Here is a 13069-nt window from a genome sequence, read left to right on the forward strand (position 1 = left end):
ATTTGGGCACTTTTACACAATTCCTGTGAGTCTATGGAACACCTCTGTAATATATATATTTTTTTTTATTCATTGTTTTGTATTTCTAATCAAGTCCTCAAAAACAGCATTTTTCTACCTCAAGATCTCGAGCTGTTTTGAGCCTGGGACGCAGGTGCAGGTGCAGGTGCCACCTAAACCACTGTGCAGCGGCGTCGTCCGCCTGAACATTAACATGCAGCAGTGACTATATGACATCACATATAGGCACATTTTCAAACGACTCAGTTCAGTGAGGGTGAATATTGTGAGAGGAGAATTGGAAGAATGCGCCAATATGAGAATTTTGAGACATAGATCATATTAATATAAGTTCACATAGCTAGGAAACAATGCTAAACACTCAAAAAGGCCATTTATAAGATAGTTCCCCTTTAACTTACCATCTTTATATAATAAAGTTTGAAAATAGATTTCCTCTGAAAACATAACATAAAATAGTGAAAGGGAAATCATTTCAGTCAAATGAATGCTTGATCTGAAGAGAACCATATAAGTCTGTTTTGATTCTTGGGACAGCAGCCCCATGTGTTTGCAGTTGTAAAATCAATCCGAATCACTGAACGTGTGACTGATATATCTCACCAGAAAGTACTCAACCTATACTGTCTTTAACTATGCATGAACACAACATTCTAACTCATCATCTTTAGATAATACAGTTTGAAAACATGGTTCTGAGGTTACTCAAATGTTACTGAATTGATGAATGACCTTGGTCAATCTGAGTGTGTTTTCAGAAAGATTTTCAGTATAAATCATGACTCTCCACAGGTAGAAATGCATGTCTTTTGATTAATCAGTTTGCTGTTGCTTTTTTTACAAACTCCTCCAACACTGAATTAGCTCGTAGTTGGGGAACGATTCGCCTCCATCTCTCTTTCTCCGCTGTCAGCATCGTCTCATCATCGCGCAATGAATTAATCAGCGGCCGGCACTGCAGAAAGATGTTGCAACCAGGCGTGATAGTAAACAGTAACACCATGTGTGCAGGGCAGCAGCTGACCCTATCTTCATTCCAACAGCACTGAGCTGTATTTCTACTCACCCTCCCACCTTCCCTCCATCTCTCTCTCCCTCCTTCCCTCCCTCCCTCCCTCCCTCCCTCCTAGGCCTAGATCTTTAGATGTTAGGACCTTTGAGACGTCAAGACTCCTAGTTTCTTTTTTGAAAGAACAAGAGTGATGATGCATGAAAAGCTGAAGCGCCAATGCTTCCTGCCTGCTGGTAGCGTCCACACTTCCTCTTATGAGGGGGGGGGGGGGGATTTAAAAAGGCTTGTGTGTTCGCAGCACATTTTGTTTTCAGCTTTGATGGCAAAGACTTTGACGTTTGGCTGCGAGGTGAATTCCAGAGCGGGCGTCTTGCTGAGCGGTGCCTGCTGCTGCGTCCTCCTGACCTGAAGCCGCGCTCTCTGTGAGACCTGCTGCCGGTATCTCTGAACCAGCACTTTGACCCTCCTCTACGTTGTGATCAGCACATGACTAAACACCTTTGTAAAACCGGCCAAAGGCGAAAGACAACAAATCACAGAAGAAGGACTTTCTGTGGGGGAAAGAAAGTTGTGTGTTTCTGGCGTTTTTAATTGTGTGTTTCTTTGCTTTCTTCCTCTCTTTCCTCCTCCCTTCTCGCTGAACACATATTGGATTTCTTCATGGAATTGACCTGTAGCCAAAAAGACAGTAATCTTGCCTAATTTGGAATAACTGCTCTCTCGACAGGTAGGAAATGAAAGGTGATAGATATACTAGGTGATAGATATACTAGGTGATACCTTAGCGATAGCTCCCTTGGCCCATATGCTAGTTCTGTAGTGATTCCCTAGTAGGGCTGTCTTAAATACTTCGAAGCTTCGAAGCTTCTTTCGATGGGCATGGGATTCGAATATGAAAATAAAATTCAAATGTATAAAAAAAAATTAAATCTATTTTTTTTGGTGCAAAATCACTCTCTTTGTTAACTACAACAAGCAATGCTGTTTGTTATTTAAGATGAGGTCGGACTCGGCACTGACAGATTTGTGTTCATTGTGCTGCTTTTATAATGCCTCAAATGACAGCTTACAATATTCCATGAAAGCAAAGTGTTTCGTTTGTCTAAGATTTAAAAAGGTTTAAACTTTACAGCACTGACAAAGTTGAACAAAGTGCTGTACAAGTCCCACAACATAAAAATATAAACAAATTATAATATTTTTTTTTTATCTCAAAGCTTTGAATTAAAATCGAATCTCGGCCCGAAGCTTCAAATTACAAAAAAGAATTCTAAGGTCAGCCCTATTCCCTAGTCTGTTCTTCCTGACTCATTCGTTGAATTTCTATTAGTGACATTATATTCAAGGGTGGTTTTAGCTCATATCCTATGTATCTCCTCATTTCCCTGAGCGGGTTAAATAAAATATTTCTCTGTCTCTCTTAGACCTAATCAGGGATTAATATAATCTCTATCTCTTTTAGGCTTTACAGCATTGGTGTCGCAGGCTAATCTGTTTGGAAACAAATCCCCTTTGTGAAATGTACTGTGAAATGTACAGTTTGTCCCTCCATGCTAATTCATGCTATATCAGTGTTTCCCCCCATGTATTTACTGTGTAAAATATATATATATATTAAAATATATATTTCAGTCACAAACGATGGTTTTCCCATGTAACAAGCAACCAGATTATCTGTCCTACGCTGAAAATGGACAGATATGGTGTATTATGAAAAAGAAAAGCTATTATGCGCAGCATTGAATAATCCGTGGCTTTTTTATTATGATTTTTTACCATATGTAAATCTGAAGAAGAAAACGGAGCTAGTGTATTGTATATTGATTAAAACAACGCCAGTGTCTGTTTTATCCCCTATGTTCAATTGGAGATCCTGAACAGAATACGACCAGGTACCATGGGATCTAATTTGTCTTCTCTTGTCATCACAGTGACTTTTGCTAAATTGCAGTGCAGCAGCCTGAGGAGACCGTTCTTGTCTTGTCAACGACGTGTAGCCTATATTTGGACGTGTTACTATAAATTGATAGTGAAATGAAATTAATAACAGTGACTGAGACTTTAGATCATGCCAAAAGCTTTAACACCTAGAAAAGCCTTCTTCTCCAAAGATGGACTTTCCCACTGCTGTGCTGTGGGCGTTAACTATTTTATGAAATCAAAAGATGCTCTGGTCTTCCCCCAGAAAAGGTGTCGGGCCAAGTGGGAACTGCCTGCAAGGGAGGCCCGGAGGATAGCATCATGAAATATTCTACTGCACTGTACATTAACCTCTTAACAGGCACCCAGAAAAGTGACAATTTTCTTTTACTTGAACTTGAGGACTGCATACTTTTTTTGCAAAGCTTAGCTTTATACTTTATACTTAGCACATGCATGAGCCTGGTCTCTTTTGAAAGATAACATTCTGAAGTTACTAGTAATGCAAAAAAGGAAAATAACTTTTAGTGCTAATGAAATAGAGTAAGAGAGGTCTGAACTTGAGTTGAACTTGAACTTGTGTACTCACATTTTTCTGTAGTGGTTGCAAGATTCCATATTCCAATATTCCAGCATCGAGGTATATGCAGTTCTGGAGCATCTGGAGTCCCGGGTGGTCATCTGACTCGCGGTGCATAAAAAGCCGCTTGCCTGACATATCATCATGTAACCCGAGAACCGAGGCATGGATCCGGTCGAGTGAGATGGCGTTCGAACGGCAACAAATAGATCTTTCGAATGGTATATTATATGTTCGGCGAAATATTTACCCCTGAGCCGCTAGACGCTTGCAAAGTGCCGTGACTTGCGCGCAAGTGCAAAACGGGACGAATACGTGCCAGTGCACGCTATGAGGTTAAAGGTGCAGTAAGTCGTTTTGGGAGAGAAATATGAAGCTTAGAGAAGATATAATAAGAATAATTAAAAGAAAACCTGCGTAAACTTTTGGTAAACTAACTGCAAGCTCTGCCAATGTAAACAGACGTATCTGCCCATATGTTAATGCTTTAATGCCGTTCTTAAAGGGGAAACACCACTCAAATTAAGAATTCCAATATGTTATTTCCATGGCTTGGAAAAGTTCTATCAATATTTGTGAACATGAGCCACTCTTCCCCCAAGGACAGAAACCAGAGAAGTAAGACTCAAACTTGTGATGTCATCAGTAGGGCTGCAACTAATGACTAATTTGGTAGTCGACTAATCTGCCGATTATTTTTTCGATTAGTCGACTAATCAAAAACCAATGTAAACAACAACCAAAAAAAAAAATGATTTTTTTTTATTTTATTTTTTTTAATTACCTATCTTTGTGAAAGTGGCTTCTCAGCTCTGGTCCAGCTGAAGACAGAGCAGAGGAACAGATTGGACATTGAGCATGACCTCAGAGTTGCTTGTCTACCATCACCCCAGACTTTGAGACTCTTGTCAGGACCAAACAATAACATCATAACATGATGATCCCATAGCAAATTAAAAGAATGACTCATGAAACATTTGAATTTGGATCTTTAAGCCACTTTAAATGAAAATGTATTTGAAGAACAATACAGCAATCACTCATAACAAGATAAATAAATTAAATAATACAAATTAAAGTGGAAGTGTACTTTAAATAACTTTTGTTTGCTGTGTGTGAGAGGAGTCCGTGTGTGTGTGTGTATGTGTGTGTGTCTTACTCTGATCGCTGTGTGAGTGAGAGGAGTGTGTGTACTGTGTAATTTGTGTGTGTGTCTTACTCTGATCGCTGTGTGAGTGAGAGGTGTGTACTGTGTAATTTGTGTATGTGTGTGTGTCTTACTCTGATCGCTGTGTGTGAGTGAGAGGAGTGTGTATGTGTGTGTGTCTTACTCTGATCGCTGTGTGTGAGTGAGAGGAGTGTGTATGTGTGTGTCTTACTCTGATTGCTGTGTGTGAGTGAGAGGAGTGCGTGTGTAATGTATTGTGTGTCTAGTCTGATCATCATCTCCTGCAGGGGAACAATGTTTTCAATGTCCAAAATTTGCTATGGGATCATCATGTTATGATGTTGTCTGGAACCCTGAGAAGCCACTCTCACAAAGATAGGTAGTGCAAAAAAAAAAAAAAAAAATTAAATAATTTTTTTTATTTTTTTAATGACTAATCGACGCAACAATTTCTCGTCGACGATTTTTTATAATCGACGTCGTCGATTATGTCGACTAATCGTTGCAGCCCTAGTCATCAGGTGTAAATCCTGGAGCTGCTCCGTAGACGACGATGAATGGGGACTGATTTTGTGGACCAACAGAACGTTTGAGAGTTTTTATACTGAAATCAGATTCATTCTACAGCAGTGTCTCTGTGCCGTCTTTACCAGCTCACCCAGGCCTCTGTCTCTTTACCAGCTCACCCAGGTCTCTGTCTCTTTACCAACTCACCCAGGTCTCTGTCTCTTTACCAGCTCACCCAGGTCTCTGTCTCTTTACCAGCTCACCCAGGCCTCTGTCTCTTTACCAGCTCACCCAGGCCTCTGTCTCTTTACCAGCTCACCCAGGTCTCTGTCTCTTTACCAGCTCACCCAGGCCTCTGTCTCTTTACCAGCTCACCCAGGTCTCTGTCTCTTTACCAGCTCACCCAGGCCTCTGTCTCTTTACCAGCTCACCCAGGCCTCTGTCTCTTTACCAGCTCACCCAGGCCTCTGTCTCTTTACCAGCTCACCCAGGTCTCTGTCTCTTTACCAGCTCACCCAGGTCTCTGTCTCTTTACCAGCTCACCCAGGTCTCTGTCTCTTTACCAGCTCACCCAGGTCTGTCTCTTTACCAGCTCACCCAGGTCTCTGTCTCTTTACCAGCTCACCCAGGTCTCTGTCTCTTTACCAGCTCACCCAGGTCTCTGTCTCTTTACCAGCTCACCCAGGCCTCTGTCTCTTTACCAACTCACCCAGGTATCTGTCTCTTTACCAGCTCACCCAGGTCTCTGTCTCTTTACCAGCTCACCCAGGTCTCTGTCTCTTTACCAGCTCACCCAGGCCTCTGTCTTTTTACCAGCTCACCCAGGTCTCTGTCTCTTTACCAGCTCACCCAGGTCTCTGTCTCTTTACCGGCTCACCCAGGTCTCTGTCTCTTTACCAGCTCACCCAGGTCTCTGTCTCTTTACCAGCTCACCCAGGTCTCTGTCTCTTTACCAGGTCTCTGTCGCAGGAGCTCCAAGCTCTTTACCTGATGACAATTTAGAGTTTTACTCCACAGTTTTTGGATTTAGAAATAGCATGTATGAATTCTTAAAACTGCTCGTACCTGTCCTGCAATACACTGGGGGGGGGGGGGGGGGGGAACGTAAAATCCACCCTAAAACAGAATATACATTGTGTTATTCCAATGATCTCAGTCAATATATAACACAGACGACTGTATCCCTGTTTGAGGACACCAGAGCATCAAGACTTTGGGATTTTTGGAGTCGGTCCGTTGACCATCAATTAGCAACTGACTTTGTCGGGGCTCAAAATGATTTTAGCTTGAGCTGTTACAACCAAAAGGGTTTCGTTTAAACGTAAGGCGTCTCTGAGATCAGAACATGTCCTGGGAGTTGGTCCAACAGTACATCCTCATTGTCTATGGAACAGCTTCAGTATTTGTCTCTTGATGACATCACCTCTACTTAGAGTCTTGTCTCTCTGGTGTTCCAACTTCAGTCTAACTTCAGTCTAAACCAAAGTCTATTATAGACTAGGCATGGGCCGGTTCCACGGTTTACCGCGGTTTGAAAACATTGCAGTGTCAATACCACTAATATTACATTCAGACGGTAGGCACCGACGGTATACGTTTCGTTAGCATAGCTAACGTTAGCTACATAGCTTGCAAGCTATACAAAAATAAACAGTTTAATGTGACTGATCTAGTGAACTAGAATAGTAGTAGTAGAATAGTTAGTTTTGACAGGCACTAGCTAACATTAGCTAGTTAGCCAGCTAGCTAGTAGTACCGGTGATATGTTGCCAATTGATTTCGGTCGACTAACGTTAGCGAGATTGGCCTACGTTCCGTTTAGGGCTGTACCGAATGCTTCGAAGCTTCGAAGCTTCGATCATAATGTTGACATTCGAATTCTAAATCAACATTCGAATTTTTTATTGTTTATAAAAATTAAATTAAATTCGATTCAATCTGTTTAAAGTACCAATGGGGGTTTTCTTCACAGTTGCAGTTAAAGATTCAGCACTAATATTATAATATTATACTATATAAGACGTCACCATCACTTTCATACCAACCGTGCCCTTATTGGATTATTTATGTTGATGAAACTGATTAGTTATATATATTCATTAAAGAAAGTTGATTTAATAAAAGAAAAATACTCATTTAATCAGATGAATCACTTTATTCAAATTGAGGAGTTAGTTAAGAAAAAATCTTTTGTAAGTAATTCTTTTTTATAGACATTCAAAGCTTCGTTCGAATACTTCAATCGAAGCTTCGAATGTTAAAAAATTACATTCGGTACAGCCCTAGTTCCGTTACATTCATAATCATATAGGATAGGAGTCTGAGGCGGGTGTCGAAAGACAATGCTAAACGTTTATTAAACATCAACTCAACGTCAACACTCTGTTACTTGCAAGCTAACAGGAACTCGTTTGCCGACAGGAAAGTAACAAACAATATGGTCCATGCGGAACCCTTATCCCCAACACATAGTTCCGTGGGTGAATTACGTTGTTCCACCACAAAAGATGAATTGTTTAAATGTTTAATCCAGTAAGAATAGTACTAGGCTATATAACATACATCTGTGCAAGTAAATTAACAAATCATATTGCCCTTTTGACATGTAGCCTACATAATTCATAAGTATTTTTTTTATTCTGTACTTAGTTTGAAAGTGGTCAGACAGTTCCCTCTGTGTGTACTACAGACAGTCTTCACACATTCATGAATAACACTTACAGAAAAGCTGACTGTGCACTGTAATAAAAGACGTTCTGTTCAATGGAAAAGAAAATTGTCCGTTTAAAATTTAATTTTTACCGTGAAACCGTGGTATTTTTGTCCAAGGTTATCGTACCATCAAAATGTCATACCGGCACATGCCTATTATAGACACATAACACTATGAACTGTGTGGATCCCTCCTCGCAGGTGGCGACAGACAAGGTTGCAGGGAAGCTGAGTTCTACTCTCTCATGGGTGAAGAACTCGGTCGCGCATACGGTCAGTCAGATGGCTAGCCAGGTGGCCACGCCCACATCTCTGCAGACCACCGCCACCTCCTCCTCCGCCTCGCTCTCCTCGCCGTCGTCGCCGGCCCAGCTCAGCCCGGATGACGTGCAGCTGCTCGCCAGGCTGGACGAGCAGAACAGGTGAGTAGTAGGTGGTGGTACACTATGTAGACGAGCAGGTTCTGTCAACCTATCAGGGTGTCTGGCTTGAGTGATTGAGTGATTGATTAATTGGCTGATTTGAAGGGGAGGGGGAGGATGGGACTGTCTGCCTCATTGTCTGGCCGACGGTCGTAACGGTAATGACCAGCACATTTCTTATCCAATTTGGCTCAAACTTGGTCGGATAGGTTCACAGTCAGACAAAGTAGACCCCCCCCCCCCCCCCCCCCAAACCGTTCAAAGGTCGACGGTGTATAGCGAGGTCAGAATGGTGTGTGCTGTGTATATATATATATATGTTAGGCCTGTCCCCGACTAAGGATTTGTATAGTCGACTTTGATTGGCCAAAATGAGCCGATAGTCGACCTGGTAGTAGAATGCAAAAAATAAACAAAAAAAAGGACGAGTCGACTGAAGGCTACTTGTCCTCTGTGAAAGCATGCAATTGGTCCACTGATGGATACATCTTGATATTTGTCTAGTGTGTTCATTAGACAGGTGAAATCCTCTTTCAGTGCCTCTGTGCCCGTTTTCTTAGGCAGTTAGCCTCGCGGGTATGCGTGCCATCAGCGTTAGCCACGCGGCACGGTGGTGCAGTGGTTAACACTGTCGCCTCACAGCAAGAAGGTCCAGGGTTCGATTCCCACTTGGGGACCAGGTTTCCATGATGCCAGGTACTCAGGTGGGGTATCTCCCAGGCCTTTCTGTGTGGAGTTTGCATGTTCTCCCCATGCTCGCAAGGGTTTCCCCCCCGATAAGATAAACCCAATGGAAAAACATGCACAACAACAGATCGCTAACGCTGTGGCGTCCTTGACGAAGACGGACAGGAGCACTTGGATTGGTCCCCTGGCGCGGCTCACGTTGACGCCTGTCTGCTCCCGGCTGCCCTTGGGGGGGAATGACGACGGGATGGGTTAATCGCAGAGACGAATCGCATCGGCGATTCTAAAGAGACAATGCATGCGTGTGTGTTCCGGTGTGTGTGCTAAACTAACCGCTGTGTGTACCGCTAAAACATTGAGTGTCGTTGCATGCCGAATAAATACCTCTGCAACAGGTCCTGCATTATTATTATTATATTGTAGACCTCTTTGCTTTTGTAAAGAATAATACAAAAATATATATATATAATAATATTACAAATCTTTTTTTGCATTCGACTAAGAGGTTGGCAGTCGACTACGGCTCCTTTCGATTGATTTGTCGACTATTCGACTAGTCGAGGTCAGCCCTAATATAATATATATATATATATATATTAGGGATGCCCCGATCGATCGGCCAGCGATCGGTATCGGCCGATAATCAGTATAAATATGACATCTGTGAATTCCGATAATGCTTTATTTTCGCCAATCGTGAAAACCGATCGAAGACGCGCAGAGTTCTCACTCGCTGAATTCTCTCTCACACAGCTGCTGCTGCAGCGCACTGCCCCTCCCCCTCTTCCTCCTCCCCCTCCCAGACTCCTCATGTCAACAAGCTCCAGTCTGCATGAGCAGCTCCGTTAGCTAGGTAGCTAACGTTAGCTCACGTTAGCTCACTGTTTAAACTAAATGACTCGGTAAACTAAATAGTTCACTTTAGTTTAATACATGATGCATTGTCTAACGGTATCTAGCCGGCTAGCAGTAGCTACAGATAGCTCCTGATATCAATGTCTTATAACATAATTGACATTATTCGTTTTTGCACCTGTTGGCTGATTAGCTATCATGCTTCATAACAACACTCTTATACGTTTCAGACCCTGTTAGTCAGAGTATACACACAGACAGTGGAGCTGTTTGCAATGCAGATAGCGAGCATTTTGACTTGTTGCGTGGTGGTGATGTCTCGCAGATAATACAACTACAAGTATAATTATATAATGTATATATAAAAAAAATAAAAATTATATAAATTTTATTACATTTTTTATATAAAACCGAAAACGATCGGTATCGGTATCGGCCGATATGGCTCATAGTAGGGCTGGCCTAAATTTTTTATCTCAGATTATTATTTTTTTTATCCGATTTACGATTTTAATCGATTTTTTTCTCTTGAAAACTAGAAATCATTCAAATAACCTTTGTTTTTATTTGACAAAAAAAAAATATCAAACCAAGATGAATTTCCCTATTGGGATTGAAGTGCAAACCTAACTTTCACCAATCTTCACTTAATTTTTTTTTTTTTTTTTTATTATCTTTCTTCCCCTCTTTTTCCCGATTTTTCTCCCATCCCACCCTTCCTGGTTGTTGCATACTTTCCCCTACTGTTGGTCCGGGAGACCGGAGACTGTCACATGCTTTCCTCCGACGTATGTGTAGCCTGCCGGCAGGCCAACCTGGCCGCGCAGGTTCTCACCGGGGAGAGTGTAGCGTGTGGGAGGCCACACTATGTCTCCTTAGTTCCAACCCTTGCTGAGCAGGCGCCCCGACCGAACTGTAGGGGTCGCTGTCCACAACGCCCAGGACCCACCCTTCAGCTTTCCCACCCTCTGATACAGTATCAGTGTGAGAGGCCAGCCAAGCTGATAGCAACGCCGGGAGCTGGATTCGAACAGGCGAATCCAGTGTCTCCCGGTGTTGGTGACGAACGTAATCTCCGTGCGCCACCTGCCCCCCCCACTTATTTTTTTTATTAATAATATATAAAAGGTTAATAATAATAATAATAATAATATCAAACAAAGATGAATGTCCCTATTGTATTAATAGTGCAATAACTTGCTTTTTCACCAAACTTCACTTAAAACAAATAAAAGGTGCCTCTTGATCATCAAACAAGAATGAATTTCCCTATTGAGATTAATAAAGTGCAAATCTAACTTTCACCAAACATCACTTTTTGTAAAATAAAAGGTGACCCAAAATATTTTTTAGGGGCAAATTTTTTAATAACAATTTTACCATTATAGTGCAATTTTTTTTCCTCCTGCCTCATTACTGTGGTCCTTTTATTTAACATTTAAGTGCGTTTGTTTTCAGGTTTGTATCTTTTATAATGAACCAACTGAGAAAGTGTGTAAATCACTAATAGAACAAAAACAACAAACTGTGTGTGTGTGCACGCGCTTGTGTAGTGCTCCTTGAATGAGATCACCACAACACACACACACACAATTGCATTAATCAGGAGGACAAGAAACTCTGCATACCTTTGTTTCACAATGAAAAGTGCTTTATAAATAAAATGAATTATTATTATTGTAAATAACCCCATGAAAGGTTTATTATTTTTATGGGTAATTACCTGCTTCATATTTGTGATGTTACTGGTTTCAGGGTGTGCCTAAAGTGATCAATGTGTTGGGCCATTTATAGAGATCTATGCCAATTAATGTTTTATGTATATCCGGGAATTTTTTTTAATAAGAATTGAGAGGCCTACGGTATTTGTTATGTCAAAATGCTCGCTATCTCCACTGTCTGTGTGTATACTCTGCTTTGGTCAAATCACATTCAGCATGCCCTCAGCAGGGTATCTGCGGCTCTGCAGATATACCCTACTCCCTCAGCTAGCCCCTTTCGTGACTGCGATACAAGCCAGGGGCTCGAATACGCATCGAATCAATGTTATAAGACATTGATATCAGGAGCTATCTGTAGCTACTGCTAGCCGGCTAGATAACGTTAAGACAACGCCTCAGTGAACTATTTAGTTTAATGGGACATTTCGTTTTGAACAGTGAGCTAACGTGAGCTAACGAGCTAACGGAGGTATCATGCACTACTACTAGACTATTGCTGGAGCATTTGTTGATATCAGTAGCTAGCCGGCTAGATACCGTTAAACAATGCCTCATGTATTTAACTAAAAGTGAATAGTTGACTGGGTCATTCTGTTTAAACAGTAACGATAGCTAGGTAGCTAACATTAGCTCACGGTCGCACCAGACTATAGCAGACTGCGCGAGGCAATAGGAGCCTCTTGTTTACACGGGTGCGGGAGGGGCAGTGGAGGAGGAGGAGGGGCCGTGCGCTGCTGCAGCTCTGTGTGCTTGAGAGAGAAGTCAGCGACAGCGAGTGAGATCTCCGCTAAGAATTGGATCATGTTTTTCGATCGGTTTTATATAATTTAGGAGTGAAATACGAATGAAGGGTTGAAATCACTACTTGCAAGGTTGCCCCCAAATATTATTTACCACTCACACGGGCCAAATTAAGGGGCAATTTGCGATCATCTCGTCGCAGTGTACAGCCCTGCTTAATATCTATATATATATATATATATATATATATATATATATATATATATATAGTAGGGCTGGGCGATATGGAAAAAAATCATATCACGATAACGATATGATAATGTTATCATATTTCTCGATATCGATAATTATCGAAATTGTTATAAGTATTAAAGAAAAAAAAAACTTTTTTTTATTTTATTTTTATAAACAACAGATGTATGTTTATTTTGCAGCAATTCTTTGTCGTTGCCGCCATCTTTAGTGTTACATCCCCTCACACTCCAGTTCTCAGGCTGCAGCTGGTTTAAAAGCTAAAGTAAATCGGCTTCTCTGCTGGCTGTGGCTCCAGGGGAGTTGAACAGTTCTGGCTCTGCTAGTTTATTTTCGATCTTTTGGTGCTTTTTTGGTGGACAAACCACCGCACATGTGCACCGTGACTCGTGACTGGAGTCTAGTTCTGCTAGCACACATAGCCTACTGTGTACAGACGGTTTCAAACTGTATTTTAAATTAGAAAGCAAA

General features: G+C 41.5%; 1 protein-coding gene across 4 annotated transcripts in view; it reads left to right on the top strand.

The window, feature by feature from the left end:
* evi5b (ecotropic viral integration site 5b) overlaps window positions 1–13069 on the top strand; it is a 107635-nt gene that overhangs the window by 18608 nt on the left and 75958 nt on the right. For all 4 annotated transcript variants that reach the window (XM_084308036.1, XM_084308038.1, XM_084308035.1 and 1 more), the window contains one exon: window positions 8122–8342. In XM_084308036.1, the coding sequence (XP_084164162.1) occupies window positions 8203–8342 (140 nt within the window). In that variant the 5' untranslated portion in view covers window positions 8122–8202. The remainder of the gene's footprint in view (window positions 1–8121; window positions 8343–13069) is intronic.

The sequence above is a fragment of the Notolepis coatsorum genome, assembly GCF_963971535.1.
Source record: "Notolepis coatsorum genome assembly, chromosome: 2".
Taxonomy (NCBI): domain Eukaryota; kingdom Metazoa; phylum Chordata; class Actinopteri; order Aulopiformes; family Paralepididae; genus Notolepis; species Notolepis coatsorum.